General features: G+C 54.5%; 6 protein-coding genes across 6 annotated transcripts; 2 read left to right on the forward strand and 4 right to left on the reverse strand.

The window, feature by feature from the left end:
* Window positions 1–838: 838 nt before the first annotated feature.
* On the forward strand, window positions 839–1864 carry CORC01_11816 (uncharacterized protein; the record flags this gene model as incomplete). The annotated part of the gene is made up of 2 exons (XM_022623438.1): window positions 839–980; window positions 1041–1864. 2 exons carry the CDS (start codon window positions 839–841, stop codon window positions 1862–1864), a joined length of 966 nt encoding a protein of 321 aa, XP_022470042.1.
* A 253-nt stretch (window positions 1865–2117) lies between these two features.
* CORC01_11817 (ribosomal L22e family protein) lies at window positions 2118–2680 on the reverse strand (the record flags this gene model as incomplete). Its single annotated transcript, XM_022623439.1, has 3 exons — window positions 2118–2244; window positions 2326–2570; window positions 2666–2680. 3 exons carry the CDS (start codon window positions 2678–2680, stop codon window positions 2118–2120), a joined length of 387 nt encoding a protein of 128 aa, XP_022470043.1.
* A 3513-nt stretch (window positions 2681–6193) lies between these two features.
* CORC01_11818 (isoflavone reductase) lies at window positions 6194–7257 on the forward strand (the record flags this gene model as incomplete). The annotated part of the gene is made up of 3 exons (XM_022623440.1): window positions 6194–6289; window positions 6350–6968; window positions 7037–7257. 3 exons carry the CDS (start codon window positions 6194–6196, stop codon window positions 7255–7257), a joined length of 936 nt encoding a protein of 311 aa, XP_022470044.1.
* A 1418-nt stretch (window positions 7258–8675) lies between these two features.
* CORC01_11819 (adenosine/AMP deaminase) lies at window positions 8676–10449 on the reverse strand (the record flags this gene model as incomplete). The annotated part of the gene is made up of 2 exons (XM_022623441.1): window positions 8676–9576; window positions 9635–10449. 2 exons carry the CDS (start codon window positions 10447–10449, stop codon window positions 8676–8678), a joined length of 1716 nt encoding a protein of 571 aa, XP_022470045.1.
* Window positions 10450–12453: 2004 nt separating this feature from the next.
* On the reverse strand, window positions 12454–12738 carry CORC01_11820 (uncharacterized protein; the record flags this gene model as incomplete). The annotated part of the gene is made up of 1 exon (XM_022623442.1): window positions 12454–12738. The coding sequence occupies one exon, from the start codon at window positions 12736–12738 to the stop codon at window positions 12454–12456; it is 285 nt and encodes a 94-aa protein (XP_022470046.1).
* An 840-nt stretch (window positions 12739–13578) lies between these two features.
* CORC01_11821 (beta-ketoacyl synthase domain-containing protein) lies at window positions 13579–25800 on the reverse strand (the record flags this gene model as incomplete). The annotated part of the gene is made up of 11 exons (XM_022623443.1): window positions 13579–15302; window positions 15355–15950; window positions 16009–16421; window positions 16479–16937; window positions 16998–17336; window positions 17390–17924; window positions 17977–18182; window positions 18233–25037; window positions 25110–25492; window positions 25550–25578; window positions 25635–25800. 11 exons carry the CDS (start codon window positions 25798–25800, stop codon window positions 13579–13581), a joined length of 11655 nt encoding a protein of 3884 aa, XP_022470047.1.
* Window positions 25801–26955: the final 1155 nt, after the last annotated feature.

A 26955-nucleotide genomic window follows, 5' to 3' on the forward strand; every position in this document is an offset into this window, starting at 1 on the left:
CTCGACTCAAAAGATTTTGCGATGACGATGCTTTCCATGTCACCAACGTAATGGGCTTCTCGTCAAGCAAAGAGGGGCTTGCAAAAATTGGATAGGAAGAGTCTGCTGTACCGATGTTTACTATTGAAACGTCCATGGAAAAGGCTTTGTGTGTAGGAACCCTCGAGCTACCATCGTGCACTAGCTCATCTCTGTGAACAGTCAGGTTTCAGGGACTGTAGTTGGGCTGAGGTGAGAGACCAGATGAGCTGCCTAATCTGCGTCAATTACCATCCAAGCTTTTGATGAGGGCATGTTATATTGGTCTGAAGACTGCGAAGACTGATGCTCAAGGCTCGTTGACGGGCATGGCACCGCCTACAGGCAATGACAGGTTGGTGTGACTATGTATTACGATCAAAGGCACAAAATAAACCATCTCAGTTGTCACCAACGTATCGTATCTCACTTTAGCAATAAGGCCGAAGCTCTTTGCGACAAAAGTTCGGGCTTTGTTCCCCGATAACCCCGTGGAGGATGGAGACCGAGTCCCTCCAGGAAACCCGGTGCCAGGGTCGCGCCATGCACCCAATCCTGACCAATCAGAACGAGCTTCGATGCGATTATTAGCTTCCCACGTCCCCGGAATTGGCTCCTTTTTTGCTTAGCGAGAATCGAGCTTCATGATTCATGAGGTCGAGACACGACGTCGCTCCGCCCAACTTACGTGGGATGGATTATGTATAAGGTCTCATAAGTCGCGATAGGAGAGATTGAATTCTTTTACACAAGGTCTTTTGGAGACCACTTTGGCCCGACTGCGACGGGACCATCTGGAGTTTTTTTTCACCTGCATGCGATGGCTGCCACGCGCAACGTCTCGACGAGTGCCCCTCACTCAGACATCATAGCGGCAGACGTGAGGGAAGAGCCCAAGAAGGCTGTCAAAAACTACAAGGGCTTCGTTGCCGGAGTGTTCTCTGGGATCGCCAAGCTCACAGGTCAGTCGAATCGCCTTGCAAAATTTCCCCTCAAACCTCTCAAATACTGAGACTGCGAAGTCGGCCACCCCTTCGACACAATCAAAGTCCGCCTCCAGACAACAGACGCCTCGCGCTTCAGCGGCCCGCTGCAATGCCTCGGCCAAACGTTACGGAATGAAGGCATCCCAGGTCTCTACAAGGGCGCGACCCCTCCGCTGGTGGGCTGGATGTTCATGGACTCGGTTATGCTGGGCTCGCTCACAGTCTACCGCCGCGTCGTCGCCGAGCGCCTCTTCCGCGTCGGCACCGTCGACAACCTGCCCTCATACGGCCACGGCATCGCGGGTGTCTTGGCCGGCAGCACCGTCAGCTTCATTGCGGCGCCAGTCGAGCACATCAAGGCGCGCCTGCAGATCCAGTACGCCGCCAACAAGGCCGAGCGGCTGTACAGCGGGCCCGTCGACTGCCTGCGCAAGATGTACACACATCACGGAGTGAAGGGCGTCTACCACGGCCTCAGCGCGACGCTGCTGTTTAGAGGTTTCTTCTTCTGCTGGTGGGGCAGCTACGATGTCTTTTCAAAGTACTTTCAGGAGAACACGAAGCTCAGCGCGCCGGCGGTGAATTTCTGGGCCGGAGGTTTGAGCGCACAGATCTTTTGGTTGACGAGCTACCCGTCGGACGTGATCAAGCAGCGCATCATGACGGATCCCCTTGGTGGCGGGCTCAATGACGGCACGCCCAAGTTCAGGAGGTGGAAGGATGCGGCGGCGGCAGTGTATAGAGAGACCGGGTGGAAGGGCTACTGGCGCGGATTCTTACCGTGTTTCTTGAGGGCGTTCCCGGCCAATGCCATGGCTTTGGTGGCATTCGAGGGCGTTATGCGGGCTCTACCCGAGTAGACGTGTGGGCAGTTATAGACGGGGACGTTTGTACGAGTGGCGCCGATAAACTTAGACAGCCAGCAGGATACCCAGAGTCGAAATCAGAATCGCATCTCACAGTATACATTGTTCACAATGACGAAAGCCAGGAGAGAGTGTGTGGCAGATCAACAAGCACACGTAGGTGCTAACTTTTGGTATTCCATTTTAACCTTGCCAAAATTCCAGTGCCATGCCGACCCAAGTAACCTGACCCATGCATTGAAACCGTTTACTCGTCATCCTCATCAGCCTCGTCGTTAACGACGTTGAAGAACTTGAGCTCGTAGACACCCTTGGAGGTGGAGACGACACGGAGCCAGTCACGGAGCTGCTGCTTCTTGAGGAACTTCTTGGTCCTGCGAGGGGTGGAAGACATGTCAGTCACCTGCTCTTTGGGGCGATGCCAATGCTGGTGCCAGGGAGGATAAAAAACCTACAGGTACTTGAGGTAGCGGCCGGAGAGCTCATTGTGGGCAATGATCTCAATCTTGCCCTCACCCTGCTGGGAGATCTGAACCTGGTCGCCGAGGTTGCCGACGCGACCCTCAACCTTGATCTTGTCCTGGAGGAACTTCTCGAAGGCAGCGACGTCGAAGATCTTGTCGGAGGCGGGCTGGGAAGCGTTGATGATGAACTTCTTGGTAACCTTCTGGTTCTTGCCCTTGCCGGTGCGCTTGATCGCCTGTATAAGAAGAATGACTTTAGCCTACTGTTTCACGCCGCCGCCCTCTCTTTCGAGAGGGCTGGGCCAACAGCAAAGCGGTGTCATGTACGTACTGCTTGAGGAGCCATTTTGGACGGTTGTGAAGACGCAAAGAAGTTTGATCCTGCGTTTGGTTGTAGTGGTGTGGTGAGGGAGAGAGAGATTGACAGATTGAGATGGCGCTGGATACTTCACGAACTTTTTTCCCCAATTCAAAAGTGGATTTCGGTTGTGGGTGAGAAAAACTGACCGAGAAATTCTAGGGCAACGGATCAATGTTTAATCCGTAACATGGATCTCACCACCTACCCCCTGCACCCCGTTGTGCTCAGCGATCTCGCTGGTGGTCTGAGCGTCTGCGCTCCAATGAAGAGCGAGTCGCGTATTTTGAGGAAATGGGAATCAACTTGTGTTTTTAAAAGGTTCATTTTCCAATCGGAGTTTCCTTCAAAAAGGCATCATTTAACTTAAGGCGTAGACATGAACCTAAATGTTGTTCAAGGCAAAAGGTAGGTACTAAAGTACGGCGGGCGGTGGGCACTTTCCTCTCGGCGGCAGGAGCCTGGAAGTGGCTGCTGCGGCGATGTGCGGCCTACCATTTGCGCTGATCGGTGGTCGATACCAATTGCCTAGGTGGTGAATCAGGTACCTCTCCTCTGCACTATATTCTTCCCTGGCGCCCTTGGTTGACAACATTGGCAGGGCGCGCCCCTGAGCAATGTCGTCAATGATTCAACCTTCATCGTACAGGCACTGACGGTTGATCGTCAATGGCTAGGGTTTCCTGCCTGAAATATCCTGCCTAAAACCCCCACGCAGGAGAGCCCATGCATGAGTGCATCATGGGAGCAATTCGCGAAATAGTCGCTTCTTTCTCTCATTGGTGGACTCGGATGCGGCTTCAATCTGGGCACGATTGCGGACCAGTGTTTACGAGCCAGTAGGGTTTAGCATAGGGGTTGATTTCACAAGTGCCTGAACTTCTCGTGAATGAATTGTTCTACTTCAATTATCTCGTGACGCGCATGATTGCTAACACTTGGGTTGTTTGTTTCAGGTAGCCTACGGCGAGGTGTCTCCTGAAGAATTGGCCCTCAAGATGCGCAGCATTAACCAATTCCGATCCACCCTTTTCATGCTTCTCAAGTCTTTCAAGTCGTCGTAACGGCATTGCGCAGCGCAACAAATCCGACGACTTCTTCGAGATTAGGTATTTTCATCAACAGGTTCATCTAAAGATAGCAAATGCTGTATACGAAGGGAGTGCGCAAACGCCGACGCATTTTGGACAACGAATTAGCTCGCCATGCCCAGATGTGATTCATGTACCAAGTGGGTAGGTCACAACGTCATTCCAAGTCAACGAAGTCGATCTCCCATAGTTCCATCTTCTCTTATGATTCGTAATATGCTACATTGCTAAGCTATGGAGTCAAGTGACTAATGATACGACGCTAAGGCTACCAGAATAACAACGCATTCATATCTACTGGCAGGATCTCATCAAGAAACATGAGTTACAGGCGAACCATGTCTACTGTCGTCCCAGAACATTCGTCTTATTTTGAAGCCATTTTGCCACTTCAGGGTCCGAAACCAATAGCAAGACAAGGTGTAGCCCTCAAATCAGTCTGCCAAAAGTCATGGTCAAATGCCATCAACCTACTTGTTCAAGTTAGCTCGCCGAAGGTCAACGTAAGGCGCATATTCCTGTCGTGACATGCCACAGTATGCAATGGGTACGAGACGGCCGGGAATCTTCAAGTCCGATTCCTGCCGGATGATGGATGGAGATGGATGACTGGTTCTCGGTTGATGATGCCCGGAGGAACACGGATTTGTTAGGGAGCCCTGGCCGTTCGTGCACGGTTGGGGCGTGCGATCCCTGATTAATGTCTGAGGCATATATGCATAGGGCTGAACGATTGGACGGGATACGTACCGAAACGGACCCCACGTTGATCTTCCAACTCCCCTCCTTCATCAAGTAAGGTACCTATCTACCCTCTGAGTCGCAATACCAGCCAAATTTCGTCTGGATCGCGTTTTTTTTGCCCAAGCACTTTCCATTGTCACTCAATGCTACCAGTTAGGCATCCAGTCTCGTGGCTGGACCTCGCGCAGGGTAGCCTGTTCTCGTGGCAGGGGTGTGCGCCAATGATAGCCACGAATGGCGCGTCGTCCATTTCCACTCCAGTCTCTGTCGATACCAGGTGGCCAGGATCCAATCGTTTGAGCCGTTGCGGCAATGTTACTTTAGCTGCCGTTACATTACTGTACAACCCTGATTTCTCACAGCGTTGAACTTGTTTCATCCCCCGGATGAGGCTCGGTGAGGTGGAGGTATTTCGCCGTGAAGGCCGAGCTGTAACCTCCCATTTGATGGTGAAAATCCAAGGCGGAGACTCTCATACCACACCAACTTGCAAGGCGCAGTCCATCCATTGGGGCATCATTTCGAGCATGCAGGCGGACTCAGTCATCTGCCGTGGGTGTCAAGTCCAACCTAGGGACCATCGTTTCTTGCTCACATGCCCGGCCTCAGCCCACCCACCCAGACCTGCCTAGCAAACGATGATGTTTATGCAAGCTACGGAACCGGGCTCGCCACCTCGAACTTGTCTTTCCTCTCGCGGGATACTTGTTTCTTGTTGTAATCGGAGCACAAACATCAAGATTCGATTCACCGAGTCCGGACCCCGTCTTCGTCCAAGGACAACATAAGCATGAAGTTCAATATGGCCGAGAAGCGATGACAAACTTTCACAAACAAAAATTGGCATTCGTACCAAGCTCGGACGGATACGAGATGTCTCTGATTCCCGCAGCTGTGCCGCAGCGGGATGAGATCAACCGTCCTGCAGCCCAGTTATCTGGGACATCGGTTCAGGGCACTGTGCCTCTCCTCACGCAGCCAGGAACCCTTAGAGTGTGGGATACGGCAGGTTGAGCGTCTCTCAAAGCGTTTGGATCGGGTACCGCTTGTGATGGAGCGGTTGGGAGGTTGACCTCTACCTCCAACGGAGTGGTTTGCTTTCCGTTAGCCTAACCATACTCTGCCCGCTGCCTTCACCGGTATGCAAGTCAGCAGACGTCACCTTCATTACGCTTCCAAGTTCCAAGGTGAAATGAATACAAAGTCGGACCCCACCACTATCTAGAATGCTCTACATGTATATTCGTTCTCTTGGCTTACAATGTCCATAGAGAATCGTCTCCTGTACACGTCAACAACCGGAACCCGATCGAACTCGAGAGTTGACCTGTCGCCGCTGGAGTTCTCGCTTTAGACGCGGGATTGGCCACAGCGTTGCTCGTATGAACTCGGCCATGTCGTTGCCTTGCGTCAAAACAGCCAGTCGTATTCCATACACGTCTTTGAGTCACTTCGCACATTCTCTAGTGGTGTGGTCTTCGCATCGGCAGTCCCCGTCGACTGCTATGGCATTTCCTTGACGAGGATAACATGCTTAAGGTAAGTATGATTTCGAATTTCAGCAGTGGTGAAACATAAATTACAAAATCTGGACGGATCCATAATCTTGAACCTAACAACTCTGAGTAGGCTTTCTCTGCTATACACGCTGCATACCACAGTCATGATGAGAATCGCCATCGTAGGGGCTGGTGGTTTCGCAGCCATCCTTGCCCATCACATCACGCAAACAGCGAATCCTGTGATCATTCTGTCAAGAGAAGTAAGAAAGTCGTGTGAGTGAGTGAGTGAGTGAAGAATATGGGACTGAGGAATATCGCAGTCAAAACCAGAATTAGAGCAACGCTACGACTGTCAAGTTGCCGTAGTAGACTACGACGACGCCGAAACTCTTCGATTTGCCCTCCAGGGTATCGATCTCGTCATCTCAACAATACGCGGACAGGAGCAAATCAACGTCATCCATGCCGCGCGCCACGCCCGCGTCCGTCTCTTCGTTCCAGCGGAATTCGAGGGCTCGATATCTCATCGCCCATCCAGTGACGATCCCCTCGACTACGGCTCTTCCGAAGCCATCGAGCTACTGAAACATTGCGCCAGCTCCAAGTCACGCAAGATGGAATACACGGTCTTCTCCTGCGGTATCCTATACGAGCGCTTCGCACCGGGCGGCCTGGCAGAGTATGGCATGGGAGCCCGCGCTACAATCGGGAGCCAAGGGGTCTACCTTGTCGACGTTGGTAACGCTTCTGCAGACATTGTTGAGACGAACAGCGCTGGACGACCCGTCCATGTCTGCATGACCTCCGTCGCCGACGTGGCTCGGTTTATTGCAGCGGCCATCGAGCTGGGTCCTGGGTCGTGGCCCCGGGAGTTCAAGATGAGAGGGGACAGAATGTCGGTTCGTGACGTATTTGCAAAATGCAGCAGCGTCAGAGGTGGTAAGTGCACTTTTTTACTCTCTACGTGGGAGGGCATATCGAGACTATGCGGACTAATGAAACGACAGTGGCGTTTACCTTGCGAACTCGAAAGTACTCCAAGCTCCAGAGCGAGCTGACACACTATGAACAACGACAGAACTGGAATCAGTGGTGGAATATCCAGCGTCTGATAGCGACGGCGGATGGCCGATATGACTTTCGTCAAGCCAATCTTAATGAAGCCGTCGACTTCCGTCCTATCAGTTTCAGGGCGTGGTTAGAAACCAACTGGGGCCCAGGATCATAGATAACAATACTGCTCTTCGCTTCGCGTCGGATCAGGAGGCATTCCCTGGCCTACTTACACTCATAGTCCATTTTCTCACTGTGTACCAAGCAAAGCTATCTCTTTTTCAATCTTACTACACTCAGGTTGTCACATGTCACTTAGTTTCGGCAAGCAAAGCTACATGTACCTGAACTAGATCGAAGGAACGTACGCTATGATTGCAGACTGTTTTCGAACCACCGAGTCTCTGGCTCCTATATTGGTAGCATCGCAGTTGTTTCTCAATGGCTCCATTTGGCTCAATAGTTCAACGATTTCCCCGTTTCATCTTCATCGCACTCATGACGAGCTATCTCGGGAGCAGAAGTGCCATTTCAAAGTTCTGGCAATCGAGAAAACACAGAGATGATCCTGCTGAAGGGCGGCCTCTGCGGACCATTGAGATGATAGCATGCAGTGAATCGGGAGGGTATCATCGCAGGAATGCATGCATCCTTCGACCCAAATAGGGTTCAACCCCCGACCTGAAGCCAAGGCAAAACGTAGTTGAACCTATTACCTACCTGGACACCGCGTCTGCATTTCCGAAAAAGACGCTTCAGCCTCGAGATTAGGATCGGCCGGGAGATGCAGCCGGTCCCAAGTGCCAGGTAGCCTTCCCAGCACCCTCACCCTGTAGCCTGCGTCTTTTCCCAAGATCCCGGATTTGCTGATTGCTGACGCCTTACCCTCTTTGCGAGCAACTCAACTCCGACGGCGCGGTAACTGCTTCCAATTGGCCACCGTCGGTCCCTTCCCGTCACACTGCATTCGTTCCTAATATGCCGGGGACACAGTCCCCCGGTTGCGTTACGGTTACCCAGAAGCGGCAGGTTGGCCGCGCGCTCGGTGGTTTTGAACCACATAGGCGCGGTGTATCGGTATGCCTCGGGTCCCTTTGCACCAAATCGCCACCTGACGACGGTCTACAACATCGTCTACCCCTGAACTGCCGACATCACACCGAAATAGCTGAAAAAATAACACTTTGAAATAATGATCTTGAAGGCTAACGTAGGCCGCCAGAGGACCCCTTTTTGGGGAGAATGTAGTCTAACCACACCCTCGGTTCTTTGAACAACAACCCCTCCCCTTTCTTTCCTGTTTCTCCCACACCAGAGTCGCGTTGAATGCCCTTTTATCCGCGGTGTTGAATGCAAACCTTCCGTTTAAACCACACCCAATAGCCGTGGTGCTCTGTTGAAAAATTCCATTGTTTCCATACCGGTTCGCCCGTGTCTAATCCCGGTTATCCGCACGCTTTCAGACGCCTTCCCCGCGACCACCCCCACGCGCCGCGCCATCTTGATTGTTGATTGTTGAATAGAGTACCTCGTCCGGGTAACATCACAGTCACTGGCACTTGCCACCCAAAAGAAAAAAAATTCGCTCCCCTCTCACGCCTTGTCCGCCTCGTCACCAAACTCATCCACGACCCAAAGGCAGAACTTCTCCCACTCGGTCTCCCACTGCTTGAGCCTCTGCGCCTTGACGCCCGAGCCCAGGCTCGCTTGCTTGATGCCCTCGGTCCACTCCGCGGGCGTCTCGTCCTCAAAGGCGGACCACCGCACGCTGTTCTCGGCCATGGAGCCCAGGCCGAGCAGGCCGACGTTCTCCCACCCCTGTAGCGCCTGCCAGTAGTCGTGCGACATGCCCGCCGTGTCCTGGCCCAGCATGGCCGGGTCATCGTTGCACAGGGCGCAGGAGACGCCGCGGGACAGCAGGGCCGGCAGCGGGTGCGACATGATGGAGCCGCAGAGGCGGAGGACCTCGTTGCTGATGGGGCACGACTCGACGAGGATGCGCTTCTCCTTGACCATGTCGATGAGGAGCGGGTGCTTGTAGAGCGAGAAGCCATGGCCGATGCGCCGCGTGCCGAGGAGGATCGCGTCAAAGAGGTTCTGGTCCGTCTCGTCGCCGTCGCCGAGCGTCTCGCCGGCGTGGAAGAAGAAGGGGAGGCTGACGCCTTCCTGCGCGCACTGCTTGCGGAACCAGAAGAGCTCCGGGAGGAGGTCGCGGAGGGGCCGGCCGAGGTCTTCCTGGCCGACGAGGTCGTAGCCGGCGATGAGGTGCGGCCAGGCCATCTTGGTGGTGATGCAGTTGTCCATGCTCTCGATGATGTCGCGCACGGGCAGCTGGCGGATGGTGGTCCAGATGGTGCGGAAGCCCCAGAAGGCGGCGTGGGCGGGGTCGGACTTGAAGAGGGCGAGCTCTTCCTCCATTACTTGGAACATGTGGTTGTAGTCCTTTTCCGGTTCTTCTTGCTGGTCGCGGCAGTAGTTGAGCGGCCAAGTGAATCTGTCTGGGATCAGTACATTTTCTTCGTTGTGCAAGAGTGATAATTGGGCGTTTTCACCTCAGCTCGATCCAATAGATGCCGTCTGCCAATAGCGACGCCATCAACCTCTGGAGGAAAGCACGGAAAATTGGTTCGTAGTGAATAATGGTGTTGATGACTCCGAAGCACGAGGCGAACTTGCGCCAAACTGCGTCAATGCCATGATGCTGCTCCATGTTGTCCGTCAGGGTGATTGTGCAACGCGCCTTGAGCCACTTCAGGAACCCCGTCCTTCCGCCATCGGGGAACTCATCTGCTGCCTTGGTCAACAGGCGAAACTCGCCGGGGACATAGTCATCCTCCCAGACGGGACGTTGACTGGTCTCTGCCTTCTTGTATCTGAAGTGTACGCCACCGGTAGACTTCGCTGCGTCGTTGGACAAGGGCACATCTGCAGCAAAGTGAATGCCAGGGGTCTTTAAAAGAACATCGAACAGGTAGTCAAAATCAACCATGGCGTCCAGGTGGGCGTGGAGAAGCGAGCCCTTTGGCATCTTTTGCACGATGCGCCACAGCCGGGTCGTCTCGAGGCGCTGCTTCGCGAGCGTGAACATCATACCCGGAAAGGGTGCCAAGCCCTCCGTCGTAGCGAGGTCCTCCTCCGTCTGGGCATTCCATATCGTCCGCTTCTCCTGGTCTCGGATACGGGAGACAATGTCAGCTGCGCGACGGGCGATTGGAGAGGCAGCGGCTTTGAATGATGCGTCGGCGCGGCTCTTTTGCTCCTGGGCGATGAGAGCATCGCGGCCGTTGATGTACTGTGTGATGAATGGATCAGAGACGGATGGAATGTCTTGGCGGATCTCCTCCCAATCTTCATTCGTGAGAGACATGGTGAGTGGATAGCGCGGGAGCGCGGGGTTGTTGCGAGGAGGTGAGAGAGAGGGTGAGACAGAGAGAGAGAGAGAGAGAAGGCGTTGGAGGACAGCGGGATTGAGCTTTATGAGATCTCGTGAAGGTGCCGAAAATGTGGACTCGGTGTCGGCGAGATAGGCAGGCATCCGTTGCGTTCCCGGTCGGTCGGCTCCGGTGTGATTATGGAGGGGTTCTTGAGTCACCGGCGGTTTACGATGGAATTAGGCGGTCTGCGATGACTGCGGGGTTGCAGTGGCCAATGCACGAAGAAACCAGTGACGGGCCCACTCCGGACTCAGCGGCGCCGAAGCCGGGCAAGTTCCCGGAACGCCGACCGATGGTTCAAGCTGATTGTCCGCTCTACGCCCAACAAAATGGGCTCGGCAGGCGGGAAGAAATCATTTCAAACTGCTCTCGTATTGATATTGATTGTGATTTTCCATGCTACATAGCGAGAGGTGCATCCCTCTCCCCATCGTCAATTCACAGTCATGGCATGTCCTTGATGTTCACAAAGCACACTATTTTCGTCCGGTCACGAATATACACCTGTAAGCGGGCGAGCTAGAGGCAATACACGAAATCGTCACGGCCGCCGATTGCTTCTTGAGTAACGTCGACATCAGATTGAGCATAGCCATTCAAGAAATAACTTCAGTATTACAAAGCTGTGCAATTTAAATCTTAAACTAGGCCGAAACCTATGATTTTGAACGGGAGTGCATCGAAAAGTGAGACTGGCCAGCCTTTCGCAATATCTTTGAAGGTGCGCCGACTGAGACTTCGCAATGGTAGTATTCACCTGGCTGCTGGATCTCAAAATACCACCAGTGGTGTCAGTAGCATCTGAATTTCACCTAGCGGGCGAGAGAAGAGCTGGGTTGATCTACAACAGCCCAGTTGCGATAAAAGAAAGACTGGTACAACGATGCTTTCTGATCGGGGGGGCTTCGTTGAGGCTTTCTCACGGGCAAGACAAGGACGGGGGCAAACCGTCCAAAATGCAACACCATCGTCAAGCTCCGCTGCGGTACTCGTGTTTCGTACCGGCCAATATATCAGCTCGAAAACATCGCGAGATGAGCAACAGAACATATCCCCAAATACTGCTCTTATTTGGCCTGGTGACCTATCCAGAGAGCGGCTTGCTATGGCAGGGGGTGTCTGAAAGACGCGAGGCACGGCTTCTTCGGTTCTTGCGAGGCCTCACACCGGTGAACTGAATCGGATTGTTGTACTGGGGATATCCATACGCTTGTAGTAGATGAAAGAGGCATTCTAGCAAGCCGCTTTGTTTGTACGGTCTCTACCTCGACTGTACGTACCACCATGTAGCTCTGCGTACAGGCGACATCCGCGCGGATGGCTACTTCTCAGGTTCGGCATCTGCCCGCTCGACCTCGAGACGTGCCCCTGCTTCTAGACGTTAGAAGGTCTATCGTTACGCCGTACGGTTCCTTCACTCTTTGTTGAGGAAATGAGATACATGACTGCTGCAACAGTCGGTTGAACAGAAAACATTTTTGTCGATTATAGTAGGGTATCTAGTCGTTAAACCCCATTTTCGTAGTTGCAGCCCCGTCCAGGCAAGCTCGTCTCTGACACTGGCTTCGCCTTTTGAGATTTCCTCACAGTTGTCACAGTGCTCATCCGGCCTCGTGCCCACCAGCACCCCTGGTCATCCACCATCTACCCAAACTCTCCCCCCCCCTAGCCCTCCCAAAGCTCTCTCTCTCCCCTCCGCGTATCTTCCCTGTCAAACCAAATAGCCCTCCCCAGACGCAGAAGACGCATAAGAAGGGGAAAAGGGGGGGGGGGGGGGGGCCCCCCCCCCCCCCCCTTTCAAAAAAAAAAAAAAACATCCTACCCCCCCCCCCCCCCCCCCCCACCCCCCCCCCGCCACAAAGACCCACAAGAGAGGGGAAAAGGGGGGGGGGGGGGAGAAGCCCTCGCCACCTCTTTCAAGAAAAAAAAAAAAGATCTTAGCCGTACTTCCGGCTACCCCCCTTCTGCGCCTGCGTCCCCTTCTCATCCTTCTTCGTCTTCTTTCCCTTGCCAATGAGCTCCAGGTGACCCGCCCTCTCGCCCAGCAGCTTCTCCGTCCGCGACGTCAGGCCCGCGGCCATCTTCTTCTGCATCTTGTCCGCCGAGCTGTGGGCTTTTGCCTTTTGCGGTTTCGCCACGCGCGAGGTGTTCTTGAGCTGCTTGTGTTTGGGTTTGCCGGTCGGCGCGGGCCGCGATGCGGATTTTACGCCGCCTTGTGCCATTTCTTTTCCCTTTTCCTTTCCTTCTTGCTTGCTTTTCGGATGGGACTTTTCTGTTCGGGTTCGCGTCGTATGGGGATCGTGCGGTTCCGGGTGGTTTGAATTTGGTTTCTTCGTTTGATGGGAAAAGTGACCTTGTGGTTTGCAGAAGGGGAAAAAGAGTTTGGCGGAACTCGAAGGCGATTTCGATCGTTTCTTTAGTACCGTCGGTTCTTCAAGTCTGAATCCACGTTGGGGGACCGCGGATGTAATCTTTGCGTCGAGCTTTTCCGGCCTCGAAATCAATTCAACTCGGGCGACGTTGAAGCAGGCAAAAGAGACAAGTTCTGCGAGGGCGATGGAACGAAACGAACAAACCCAAAGAAAATTTCAGTGGGTCACCGCCCGCGCTTATCGCTCACCGACGGGGACACACACCGACTGGACCCCCGCCACCCCGCCTCATTTTCCACCTCTGCACCCTGGAAAAGATACGTACCTCCCTTTTGCCTTTCGCATCCCGAAAGATGAGCATCGTATCAATACCTCTCACATTTCAGCCAAAACCACTAATCAGAAAATCATTCTACAATCTAATTCTAGCCCGAAGTGAAAGAAACTCCAGTCTAAACCTGATACAAGTACAATCTAGATATTATACAAAAACATTACAATCTAGGTTGGGTCATGCAGGTAGGTACATAAGAAAAACAAAAGAATAGACGATAGTACAGCCATGCATCATACAACCGTCACCCGCGCAATATAATACACCCAACCAACCAGCCTATTCTTCGAAAACACCCTCACACGCCAGGTAGAAAGGAGAATCCCTTTTTTTTCTTTCCAGAAAATGGCACACTCTTACGCCTGAGCCTCAGCCTCGGCCTTCTTAATCCTCTGCCAAAGCTGGCCCAGGAACGCGGCATCCACCGCCGGGCACTTCTCATCGAGCCCGGGCACCAGGTTCTCCAACAGCGCCGATGTCTTGCTGTTATCGAGCGAGAACATGACATAGCCAGTCGCGAGGTACTCCTTGAGCACCGTGTTCCTCACGGCCGCCTCGTCCGCGTTGCCCTTGTCCATCGACGTGAGCCACTCGTCGAGCGAGACGACCTCGCCGCGTTTGCCGTCGGGCCGCAGCGTCGCCACAATCTCGGGCAGCTCAGCCAACTTGAGGGGCGAGTGGTTGCCAATGTGGTAGATGTGGGGCTTGTTGTAGTAGTTGGCAGCGGTGGTGGTAAGCGCCTCCTTTTCTGAAGTCAGTGCGAGGAAGCCCTGGGCCAGGTAGTCCACGGGGATGACGTCGACCGCGAAGCCGGGCTGCTGGGGCTGGCCTATCTGCGGGATTTTGGCGGTCTCGATCATACCGAGGATCATGCGGAGAGTGAACTCGTCGGCCGGGTCCAGGTTGCCGTTGTGAGAAGAGCCCGTGACGGCAGAGGCGCGGGTGATGGTTATCGGGAAACCCCGGGATGCGGCGTGGCACAGGAGGTTCTCGGCGACCCAGCGGGACTTGAAGTAGCCAAACTCATCTTCGGTTGGCGGCTGGAAGTGGGACATCTCCTCCTCGGCCGTGACGTACTCGGTACGGGTGCGCTTAGATTGAGACCAAGACTGCAGGTGTGCGACGGACCAGGTGCTGAGGTAGTGGATCTCGGACAGGTGGTCACCTGTGCCGGCGAGACGGATGAGATCAAAGATCGGAGAGACATTGACAGGCTTCAAGAAGGAGTATGTCTTGAGAAGCGAGACGTGGCCGCCCAAGTGGTAGATTGCTTCCACGGTCTGGCCCAGGACACGGAAGGCCGACTTGCTGAGGCCGAAGCTAGGCTGCGAGAGGGTGCCGGGAACAATCTTGATGCGATCGACAACGTCCTTCTCGGTCAAGACGACTCCCTTTTTGCTGTAATCATTGATGAGACCGTACTTGGCCAGCTCGCTCACGACGACAAAAGTCTCGATCTGCTCCATTGATCCGAGTAGGTAGACGGTGGCATTCGGCTTGTTGGTCAGGATCTCAGCCAGCAAGTGCAATCCGATGAAAGACTCGCCGCCGGTGATTAGAAACTTGGAGAGCTCATCGCGGTCGACGCGCGGCGCTCCGTACCGCGGGATGTAGCGGCCGTCGTTGGGAAGCTTGGTCTCGACGTTCCAGCTGATGACGTTTTCAAACCCCGCCTTGCCGCCAGAACCGTCGCCCTTGTTGCGGCGGATGAAGGCGCAGACAGCTGCTGCGGTGGGCTCCTTGATCATCTGGGGCAGAGTGGGCGCGATCTTGTACTGCTTCTTGATCTTGGCCTGAAGACGGACGAGGAGGATCGAGTGACCGCCCCTCTGGAAGAAGTTGTCGTTTACGTCCGAATACTTATCTCCCAGAATACCGCGGAAGAGCCCCATGACGGAGGCCTCGAGGTCGCCAGCACCGGGAGAAGTACCGCTGGCTGCACCGGTAGTCTTGGCAGTAGTAGCAATTGTCGGGTAGAGAAGCTCAAGGTCCCTGGTGAGGAGGTTGCGGCGCTCGACCTTTCCGCCGATGGTCACAGGCAGCTTGGTCAAGAAGTTGTAGGCGTTGGGGAGCATGTAGTCTGCAAAGTGTGTTAGCTTGCATTCAATCAAAAAGGTTGTCGGGTGATATACCGTTGAGATGGGGCTTGATCTTGCGGTGAATGGTCGAGACGAAGCCCTGTTTCTCGGCTGCGGTAAGTGCCTTCTTGGGCACCACGTAGGCGATCAGTTGAAGGTCCTCCTGGCCGGCCTCGACGGTGCGAGCAATGACAGCGATATCAACGAGCTGCGACTGCGACTCCTGGAAGATGCGCTGCTCGACCTCACCAAGATCAACACGGAAGCCACGGAGTTTGATCTGCTTGTCGCCGGCAATGCGACCATGGAATTCAAGCTGCTTGTCGGAAGTGCGGAAGCTGCCACGGTCTCCAGTCTTGAACATTCTAGTCCAGCCTCGCTTGCGGTCCTCAATGCTGGCGAAGGGGTTCTCGACAAAGGACTTGGTGTTGATCTCGGGGCGGTTGAGATATCCAGCACCAACTTGGGAGCCACCTACGACCAGTTCACCAACCATGCCTGCGGGGAGAGGATTGCCTTTGGTGTCGAGAATGTAGTGGCGGCAGTTGTCCATGGGAAAGCCAATGGGCAGGCTGACTTCGCCATCGGCGGGGTACTCAATCTTGGCGATGGAAGTTTGGACAATGAGCTCTGATGGGGACCAGGTATTGCTATGAATCAGTTAGCCCCAGGATTTGAGGTGCTCGCAGCGAAGACTACTCTACTTACTATAAGGTCGCAGGGGTCTTCAGATTGTAGAAGCTGCGCGCCACGCGGACGGGCAATCTCTCTCCCGCAAAGTAAGCGACTCGGTAGTTGTTGCACTTCTTGAGCGCCTCGGTGTTGAGGTCGAGCAGGAGGGCGAACTGAGTCGGGGTGAAGTAGGTGGTTGTGACGCCCTCGGTCGCCATGAATGAAGCAAGACCATGAGGATCTTTGCGAGTTTCCCACGCCGCAATCAGGCAGGTTGCTCCAGCCGTAAGGGCGGAATAGGTTTGCACAATCGAGAGATCGAAAGACATGGAAGACTGGTGCAGAAACCTATCCCTGGAAGTGAAGCAGTAGTCCTTGTTCAGGGTCGCAAGCATCTGATGGGTATTCTCCTCGGTCAAGAGGACTCCCTTCGGCGTACCGGTGCTTCCCTGCAGATTTCATTAGTTCCCTCTGCCACATAATAAAGAACTGAAACCTCAGCTCACAGAAGTGTAGATCATGTAGAAAGGATCCTCAGCCTGGCGAGGGCTGAGCTGCGTGGCGGTATGAGCAGCACCCACGGCTTCGGTGATCCTGATCACCTTGGGGGCAACGACGGCCTTGGAAATGAGGTCACTGGCTAGGGACTCGGCACCAGGGCCAACGAGTAGTACCCGGCTACCAGCATCCGAGATCATGAATGAAAGCCGATCTTGGGCAAAGTCGGTGTCGAGAGCGACGTAGCAGCTTCTAGTCATGAGAGCCGCAATCTGACCGACAATGGCATCGACACCAGGAAGAGCGAGCAATGCGATGCGATCACCGGGCTTGACGCCTGCTTGAAGAAGCTCGGAGGCCACGCTGGTCGCGTCTTGGATCAGTTGCTTGTAGGTGATGCTATAGCCGTCAGACGTCTTGATCGCGGTGTTCTGGGGATGCTCGAGTGCCATTTGGGAGATTTTGTCCTTTATTTAAAAGTATTAGCTAAATACTTTGTAGGTCATAGGACACGCTTATTTCCGTACCAACACGCTTTGTCCCTCCCACTGGTTCTCGCGAGTCTCAGTATTCCAAAACTCGTTCGCCAACGTCTTGAGCTCAATCTCGCCACACATGCCGACCTCCTCGATTGGCTGGCGATGGTCCTTGATACAACCAGACAGGAAGGTGAGAAAGTTGTCCAAGAAGCGCTCCATGTCTGCTTCACTGTAGAGCGCGGTAGAGTACTCGATGCGCAAGTCCAGAGCGTGGTCAGACGTCTCGAGTGCCTCGAGCTGCATGTCTGCCGCGGTTGGAATGTCGTCCGTCACCATACTGTTAATCTGGAAGTCGGAGGTAGAGTATGTAGGGGTTGGGCCGTGGATCTATACAATGTTAGCAAGAAGGAAGAGACTCGATGGCACAGAGTTCAACTAACCTGGTAGTTGACAGCGATCTGGCCAACGGGCATGTGGCTGGGGGTCTTCTTCGCGCCCAAAATATCGACGACAGTGTCGAAGGGAACACCAGAGTGGGCCAAGCTCTCCAGAGCTCGCTGCTTGCAGTTGGCAAAGAGCTGATCAAAGGTTGCTCCCTCGCAGTCATCCTCAACTCGGATGGGAACCAAGTTGACAAAGAATCCGTTGATATCTTCAGCATCAGTGTGGGGCCTGTTGCCATCCACCATGAGCAGCACCAAGTCCTTCTCTTGAGTGTAGCGGAAGAGGAACGCTCTGAAGGCAGCGAGGATGAAGTGGAACGGAGTTCCGTTGGCCTGTGCGGCGAGACGCTTCATGCGAGCAAACAACTTGGAGTTCAAGTTGGTCTTGAGGGCCAGTCGGCGCGGGTCAGATCGCTGAGGGCGTTCACACTTGGCGAAGGGCAGCAGCTTGCTGGCCTGGGGTATGCCAGCAAGGCGCTCCTTCCACCAGTCAAGATCAGGTCTCATGAGATCAGAGGCGAGACGGGCATTGCTGTCAAACTTTAGTTACCTCTCAAGCTCTATAAGATACGAGAACGACTTACTGCCAGATTGAGAAGTCGACGTAGGAGAACGCGGGCGAGGGGACAGTTGAGAGGTCCTTGCCTTGAACAGTGGCATCGTAGAGGGACACAAACTGGCTCATCATGCCCTTCATGCTACCTCTGTCAATAGAGATGTGGTGGATCATGCAGATGAAGGCCCAGTCGTCCTCGGAGAGCTTGGCCAGCGAGAAGCTGGAAACCTCGCCCTGTATGTTTGTTAGCGCCACTCAACACCATCGATTTCTGTAGGACATACCTCTTCGACGTTCATCTCGATCTTGCGGTTGTACTTGACAAACTCTTCCAGCGCCTGCTCGGGGTCGGCCTCACGAGAGAGATCGCGGAAGGAGACATCGACATCAAAGTCCTCGAGAATCTCCTGTTGGGCAAACTCGTCACCCTCGAAGTAGCTGGTGCGCATGGATGGGTTGCGAGAAACAAGCTCGTACATGGTAGTGCGAAGTGCGGCCAAGTTCGGTCTTCCCTTGATCTTCATGACGATGGGCAGATTGAGGAAGGACTTGTCCTCCAGGAACGAGTGCACGAACCAGAGACGAGACTGGAAGGTAGACAGGGCGATCGCAGTACCAGCGGAAGTCTTGGTCTTTGTCATCTCTCCAGAGGCCATGGCAGATGTCTCTGCAGACTTCTCTGTGCTCTCGGCATCGGCACCCTTGCTCTTCTCCACCTTGGCATCGGCAGGACCGGCCTCCTTGGCAGCGGAGGTGAGAACGATCATCTTGGCAGCCTTTTGAACGAGAGCGGTGATGCTGGCGGCGCCCAGAATGTCGAAGAGGGCGATGTCGACCTGGATCTCCTTGCGGAAATGCTTTCTAAACTCGACAGCCACGATTGAGTCCAGACCATAGGCAGACAGGGGGTTGGAAGGAATGATCGACTCCTTGGGGGTGGCAAGAACTTGGGCGATCTTGTCGAGGAAGTTGTCGAGAACAATCTCAGTCCGCTTCTCGGGATCAGCCTCCTCGCGTAGCATCGCCATGACGTTCTTCTGGCTCTTTCCAGCTGCTCCGGAGCCACCAAAGTCGTGGTTGGAGTACAGATTCTTCAGAAGAGGCTTGACAGCCCAGTAGACGTCGGGCTTGATGAGACCAACTCCGGTCATGATCTGGTGGGCATCGACACCGCGAGCCGTGATCTTGACGTTGCGGTCTCCCTTGACAGCCTCCTCGAGCTGGTAGAGGAGTTCCTCCTCGTTGATAGGGTCCATGCCCAAGCGCTCCATGATCTTGGCAAGTGCGGCGTTCTCACTCACTACACCGACACCGGAGACGGCTCCCACGTTCATGGTAGTACCGGCAAGACCCATCTCGCGACGGTGGCGCATGAAAGCGTCAAGGAAGCTGTTAGCCGCCGAGTAGTTGGCTTGAGCCTTGGAGCCAAGGACCGTAGCAACGGAAGAGAAGCACACAAAGAAGTCGAGATCGACACCAAGGGAGGCCTCGTGCAAGTTCTTTGCACCGAGAACCTTGGGTTCAACACAGCGCTTCCACTGCGAGTAGCTCATAGTCTCAAGAGGAACATCCTGCAGAACCATGGCGGCCTGGAAGATACCCCCGAGGTTGCTGATACCCTCCACGCAAGCGCGCACGTCGGTAAGCTTAGCAACGTTGCCGCGGTAGACGGTGGCCTCGATACCACGCTCGACCAGCCAGTCGACAGTCGCCTGAGCCTCTGGCTTGTCGGCACCAGATCGAGAAAGGAAAGCGAGCTTGGTAGCTCCCTTGCGAACCATCCATTGCGCAAGCGTTCGTCCAAGACCACCGAGACCACCAACAAGGAGGTAGGTCTTCTCGGGGCTGAAGAGCATGGTGTTGCGGAAGCTTGTGGGCATGACGGGAACCATGTCATCCTTGGAAGGGCACAAGACAATCTTGCCGGCGTGCTTGCCCATCTGCAAAAGACGGAAACCCTTGATGACATCCTGGTAAGAGACTTCCAGGATGGCAGGCAACTTGATTTCTCCCTTGTTCACCAGCTCGCAGCACTCGCTGAAAACGCGGGCGCCAAGTGACTTGTTTCTCTCGAACATGGTGATGAGATCCACCGAGGCAAACATGACGTTCTTGCGGTAGGGAGACATGTCGAGCTTGGTGTTCTCGTGAATGTCGCGCTTTCCAATCTCGATGAAGCGACCGAAGGCGTTGAGGCAGCCCCATGTTTCCTTGAGGAGGTTGCCTGCGAGAGAGTTGAGGACGACATCAACACCCTTGCCATCTGTGGCGCGCATGACACCAGCTGCGAACGTGTCGTCACGCGAGGAGAACATGCAGTCCTCGCTGATCCCGTATATCTCCTTCATGAGCTGGCGCTTGGCAGGAGATCCGACCGTGACGAGGACGCGGGCACCCACGCGCTGGGCAATCTGGACAGCCATCTGTCCGACACCTCCAGCGGCAGCATGGATGAGGACGGTCTCGCCCTTCTGGAGGCGGGCGGTATCAAGAAGGGAGTAGTAGGCGGTAGTGAGAATGCAGGGCAGTGCTGCTGCGTCGGTGAAGGACATCTTGGCGTCAATCTTGTGGCAGAGAGTGGCGGGGTTGCGGCAAATAGCTCGGTGAGCGCCCTGGCCAGGTCTCCAGGCGACCACACGGTCACCAACGGTGTAGTCCTTGACTTCGGAGCCGACGCGCAGGACAATACCGGCACATTCATCGCCGAGCTTGTAGTCGTCGATGATACCGAGAGAAGCAGCCAGATCGCGGAAGTTGATGGCAGACGCCTTGACCTCAATCTCCAGCTCATCAGCTGCGAGATCGGTGTCAATGATTTCCTCGTCCTCAGCAAAGTGAAGGGTGTCCAGAAGACCGACCTTGCCGAAGGTCAGCTTCAGAGGCCGGCGCTCACCGAAAGCCTCCAAGCGAGGCTCACGAGCAGGTCCGTTGCGAAGTTTGGAGTTACGACCATCATCAGCCTCGACGCGAGGGATATAGACAACGCCGTTGCGCTCTGCAAGCTCGTCCTCTGTCAGGCTGGCGTCAAGTGCACGAAGGATGTTTGAGGCGACAGTATCAGCAGCGGTGTTCTTGCCAAAGTCGAAGGTGACATTGCGCGAGGAGTCGTTTTCGCTGCGAGCAGTGCGCACGAGACCGATAATCATGGCAAGATCGGGTCTCTCGGACTCGAATGTAGCGCCTTCAAGAGGCCAGATGATGTTCTTCTGAATAGCTCCAAGGAGGGCTTGAACTCCCGAGAACATGGACTCGTTATCGATGATCTCATCGAGTGTGGCCAGGACGACGACATCATCAGCCAGCAGGGACAGGCCAGCCTCGGCAATCTCGGGGAAGGTACTCGTGATGATGCGGCCACCAAAAGCAGACTCGAAAGCGTTGTAGATGGCCAGCGCACGAGGAGAGACGTTCCCAGCTGGCATGACAACAGAGATGGGACCAGTCAGGGGGGTGGCAGTCTTCTTCTTCTGCAGAGCGGTGCAGATCGGGCTGGAAAAGACCTCGGAGAGGTCGGCAGCAACAGAGCCCTTCTGGCCGTCGAAGATGATGCAACCATTATCCTTCATGAAAGGAACAGCGTTGATGGAGCCGGTCTCACTGACGATGACGAGGTCGTAGCTGTCAGGTTGGGGCTCGACAATGTTGACGAGGTTGTTCGTGTTGTTGGACAAGACCTCGAACTCTTCGCCGAGCTTCGCACCGTTGAGAGACCACACATCCATGTTATGGAATCTGCGGCGCTCGCTCTTAGTACCGCCGAGAGTGGAAAGGACATGCTTCGACTTCTCAACATCCGAGGTGATGTGAAGAATCTTGCTGTCAGGGTACTGATGCGCAAAGATGTCAACAACGTCGCTGAGACTCTTGCCCTTTGCGTTCGCGAGCAGCTCGAAGCAAGGTTGCCATCTCTGTTGATAGAAGAGCGTGCGCGGACCGCTGCCCTCCGGCATCTCGCGGCCCAAGGAAGTCACCTCAAGACCGCCGATCTCCATCATCAGCTGGCCACTTGCGTTCTGCATAATCATGTCGTTGATTGCCACGCGAGGAGACGGAAGCTGGGTGAAAGATGCAACCTGGAAACTCTTGGCCTCAGTTGACTGGGCCCACGAGAAGAACTGGCCCGAGATCTTCAAGGTTCGGAAGAAAGAAGGCACGTAAGGCTCGTCAAGAGGGTGGCCAAGGCGAGACTCAATGGCGTTAAAGATTACGTGGAAGAAGGCGTCAAGCAGAGTCGGGTGCACGACAGTCTCATCGCCTCTCTCCTGAGGAAGAGAGCTCGGGTCAAACTTGAGGTCGCTCAAAGCAAATCCAGGGCCTGATTCAACGGAACCGCTCAGAAGACGGAATTTCTCGCCGTACTCGAGACCGAGGCCTGCAAGCTGGTTGTAGAATTGGCCGCTGGTGACGGATCGGTTGGTCTTCTTGAGTAACTCCCCGAGGTTGACTGCACCGGAGACGGGCTCCGGAACGGGAGCCGGCTCTCCCTTCTCGGTGCTAATTAGACCGTGGCAGTGCTGAGTGCAATTGCTGTTCTCATCATATGAGTAGCAAGCGAACTCGTACCAGGTCTCTGAATGGCTCTTGGCTGAAAGCGTGACAGGCTTGAGCTCCAGCAGGATTTCGACACCATCGTCGCTCTCGGGTAGGAGGAGCGCGTTCTTGATGACTATATCCTTGACAAAGATCATCTTGGCACTCTCAACCTCATCGACACGGAGGGCAGCCTCGATAGCCATGCTGATGTACCCAGCACCCGGGAATACAACCTTGCCATCGACTACGTGCTCCTGGAGCCAGGGAAGCTCCTTGAGTCGCAGGTAGTTTCTCCACTTGGGGTTCTTGGCGATAGAACCAGGGATTACGTGACCGAGAAGGCTGTGGCGGTACTTGCGAAGGCGGTGCTCCTTCAGGTAACGTGTCTCTGTCCAATATCTGCGGTGGTCCCAAGTGTAGGTCGGGAGGTTGTTGAGCTTGACTCCAGTATCGACCTTGACAAGACTACCATCCATGCCCAAACTCAAGTTCTGATTGGCAGCAATGAGATCAACAGGGTAGCCGAGAGAAAACAATGTGCCCGCAAGGTTGAGAAGTCCCTCAAAGTCAGGAACACCACGAGTGAGCGAGCCGATGTAAGGCAGATCAAGCTTCAGAGACTGGGTAGTCTGGCGAGCAGGACCCTTGAGAGCGGGGTGGGGACCAAGTTCGACCAGGACGTCAATGTTTTGCTCATCTTCCTCATCGAGAAGAATGCCGGTGAGGGCGTCAGAGAAGCGAACGGCATTTGTCATGTTGGTTGCCCAGTATTTGGGTCCCATTGACTCGTAGTCAGCCAGTCGGGACGTGACGCTAGAGAACATCCGGCAAGTGGGCTTCTGTGTGGTGAAGGTCTTGCAGTTCTTGAGCGCGTTCTCGTAAGCACCAGCCAAAGCGTTCATGTGGTGGCTGTGGAAAGCCTGCTTGACAATGAGCTGACGGACAAAGACCTTCTTCTCTGTAAGACTGTCCTTGAGCTCAAGAATAGCATCCTCGTCACCGCTGATCGTCATAGTGCTTGGAGAGTTGACAGCGGCGATGCAAAGGCGACCCTTATACGGCTTGAGCTCCTCGAGGGCCTTTGCCTCGGTGAGGCCGACAGCCATCATACCACCGGGCTTTCCATTCTCATTCGGGGCAGACATGTAGCGGCCGCGGTAGTAGGCGGCAATGAGGGCGTTCTCAAAGGTTAGAATACCGGCGGCGGCAGCGGCAGCCATCTCACCAGAAGAGTGACCGACAACAGCCGAAGGGGTAATGCCCCATGCCTTGAGGACTTCGAGCAAGGCAAGCTGCAAAGCAGTGCAGATGGTCTGAGAGTACAGGGTCTCGCCGAGAAGAGTAGTCTCCTTGGTCTTGCAAAGCTCCTCGAGAATGGACCACTCAGGTCTATCGGGAAGGGCTTGCAGAATGGTGTCGCAGCGCTTCAGGCTCTGGCGGAACAGGGGGCTCTCTTCAATCAACTGGCGACCCATAGCAAACCACTGGGCACCTTGGCCGGTGAAGACGAAGCCAAGTCTAGGGGAAGTCTTGTTGGCCAGAGTCCACTTAGCAGCAGGGCGAGCAATGGTCAATTGCTCGGCCAGTGACGCTGCGTCGTTGGCAACAACGAAAGACCTCTGACCGTGGAGAGTACGACGCGTGGCCAGACTATAGCAAAGGTCGGCGACGTGGACATCTCCCTGCTCGAGGTACCTCTTCAGTGTCTCCTCGGTGAGCTCGCCAGCCTTTGCGGAGTGGGAGGTGAGCGGGACGAGGTATGGGCGGGCATGAACGCCATTCTCGATGGCGGTGTTAGAGCGAGTCTTGGGGGCGGTGTTCTTCTTGTACTCTTCCAAGACGACATGTCCGTTGGTACCGCCGTAACCAAAAGAGTTGATCGAGGCTCTTCGGGCAATGCCTTCTGGCACCTCCCAAGGAGTCATCTTGGTAGGAACAGCAATCTTCCAATCATCGAACATGATCTTTGGGTTCGGGTTGTTGAAGTGCATGTTGGGGGGGATCTGTCCGTTCTCAAGCGCAAGAGTAGTCTTGATCAGACCTGCAAGACCAGAAGCACCTTCGAGGTGACCAATGTTGGTCTTGACGGAGCCCACATACAAAGGGTTGCTTCGGCCGGGCGAGAAAACTGCGCCGATAGCGCGAGTCTCAATAGGGTCGCCTGCAGCGGTACCGGTGCCGTGTGCCTCGAAATACTGGGTGTGCAGCGGGTTGAGACCGGCCTGTTCGTAAGTGGAACGAATGAGGTCCTCCTGGGCAATGCTGTTGGGCAAAGTGATGCCATTCTTTCGGCCGTCGTGGTTGCTTCCGGTAGCTCTTACAATGGCGCGAATGTTGTCGCCAGCAACCTCGGCGGCACTCTGGCGCTTGAGGATGGCTGCGCAGATACCCTCGCCACGGACGTAGCCGCTTCCCGAAGCATCAAAAGCACGGCAGCGACCGTCTGTGGAGAGCATGCCAAGGTCCGTCATCGTGATGTAAATGTTTGAGTCAAAGTGGAGGGCAGAGCCGACAACGATGGAAATATCAGCCTCGCCATTCTTCAGCGATTGGTTGCTAGAGACGAAAGATTATTAGCTTCGAAGACCGGATATCACAAAATCAAGAACCAGACAATCGGAAACGTACCCAAGGTGGAAGCAGACAAGAGAAGATGAGCAGGCGGTGTCAAGAGTGATGGAGGTTCCGTGCAAATTGTAGAAGTACGAGATTCGGTTGGACAGAATGGCGTTACCGGTACCAGTGGCATGGTACATTGGGTAGTTCGCGGTCAAGTCCTTGCCAGTCATGGAAAGATAATCGTTGGTGAAGCTACCGCAGAAAACGGAAGTCTGGGAACCACTGATGTCCTGAAGAGTGATACCAGCATTCTCCAAGGCCTCGTAGACGACCTCGAGCAGCAGGCGCTGCTGAGGGTCCATGGCATCGGCTTCCTTTCCAGAAATGCCGAAGAAGGAGTTGTCGAATTCCGCAATATCCTGTTCGAGGAAGTAGCCAAATCGAGCGTTTGTCTAGATTCGTTGGATTAGTCTGTGTGTGTGACGTCTTTTCTGGAGGAATCAACTCACGGTTCCCTTGCGGGTGCCATCAGGGTGGTCTGTAGAAAAATCGTCAGTCGCCTTGATATGTGTCAGAGATGACAAAGATGCTCACAGTAGTTGTCTACATTGAAGCGGTCCTCGGGCATCTTGCGCTGGACATCTCGCTGGGCGGCAATATGGTCCCAGAGCTTGCTGGGGTTGGAAGCGCCAGGGACTCGGCAAGCAAGGCCGACGATGACGGTGGGGTCATTCTCAGAGGCGTTGACTCGGGCAGACATTTTGATCGGTTGCGAAGCGGGGAAAAGCTACGTTTATATGAGCTTGGGATGCTTGGCTGGATTCTTTAGTCTGCTGAGGAATTGGTCGACAAGAGGATTGTCGATTGTGGTTCGTGATCGAAGGCAGTTGACCAGCTATCAGAACAAAAGAGTTGATATCAAGTATCGAGAGTTGAGTTCAGGGGCGAGGGAAGAAATAAAACCTTCCGCAAACAAGTTGGATGCTCTGAATCAAAAGATGATGGTTGAGGTAAGAGAAGGTCCCCGGAACTGGAACTCTTCGATACTTTGCTGGTTGAAGATCATGAAGTGAAGAGTCGACTGAGTCTATGAGAGATGATGGGTTGAGAGTGAAGAGGAAAACAGGTTAAGAAGAACTGCAACCTAAGCTTATATGTTGATGAGGAGATGCGAATGCCCCTCCAGCAGACATGGGTGTTCCTCAGGATAATGGCACCTGCCATTGAAGGCATACAAGGCCCCTCAGCCAGGGTATCGCGCTGAAGATTTCCGAAGCTGTCCGGAGATGGTTTCCGGTCAGTTGTGAGCCTCCGAATGACTCCGGAGGCTACTATTTCGGTGCTCATGATGCAAGTGGAAGCAGCGATAGCCGCAGCACATTCTGGTGCAAGTTGACGGAGGCATTGTTAGCCGAACCCATGGCAAAGGGTAGGCAACTAAAACAAGGGTGAGAGGGAACGCAGAAGCACGGGTCCCAATGTGCAATAGCAGTACGGAGATGATAGGGCTGACGAATAGACGAGCGTATATCGCGGAGAGCGCCTCACAGCCGCGGCTTGGACGGAGCAAGACAGCTTCAGTAACGAGAGATTGAAGAAGGAAAACGGTCCCACAGCGGGGTGGCGTGAGTCGAGGTTCGGAGAGGTGGAGAGCTAGGACGGGATGGCGGCTGTGTGGATGTCATCCCGTCATCCTTCCCCAGCCTACCAGATGGAGGCTTTCCAAGGGTTCATCTCAAGGTACATTGAAGGTACAAGACCGAAGTCGCTGGAAGTAGCTGTACGATTTGCACAAGTCGACTGGGAAGTTATGCCACAGAACCAAGACTTTCGCCAATTGAGGAGATTGATTGACGTTTGTACATGATCGGCGAGGGTCGGCCAAACAGCTTGGATGCTCGAGCTATGCTGACTG

The sequence above is a fragment of the Colletotrichum orchidophilum genome, assembly GCF_001831195.1.
Source record: "Colletotrichum orchidophilum strain IMI 309357 chromosome Unknown Scaffold_134.1, whole genome shotgun sequence".
Classification (NCBI taxonomy): domain Eukaryota; kingdom Fungi; phylum Ascomycota; class Sordariomycetes; order Glomerellales; family Glomerellaceae; genus Colletotrichum; species Colletotrichum orchidophilum.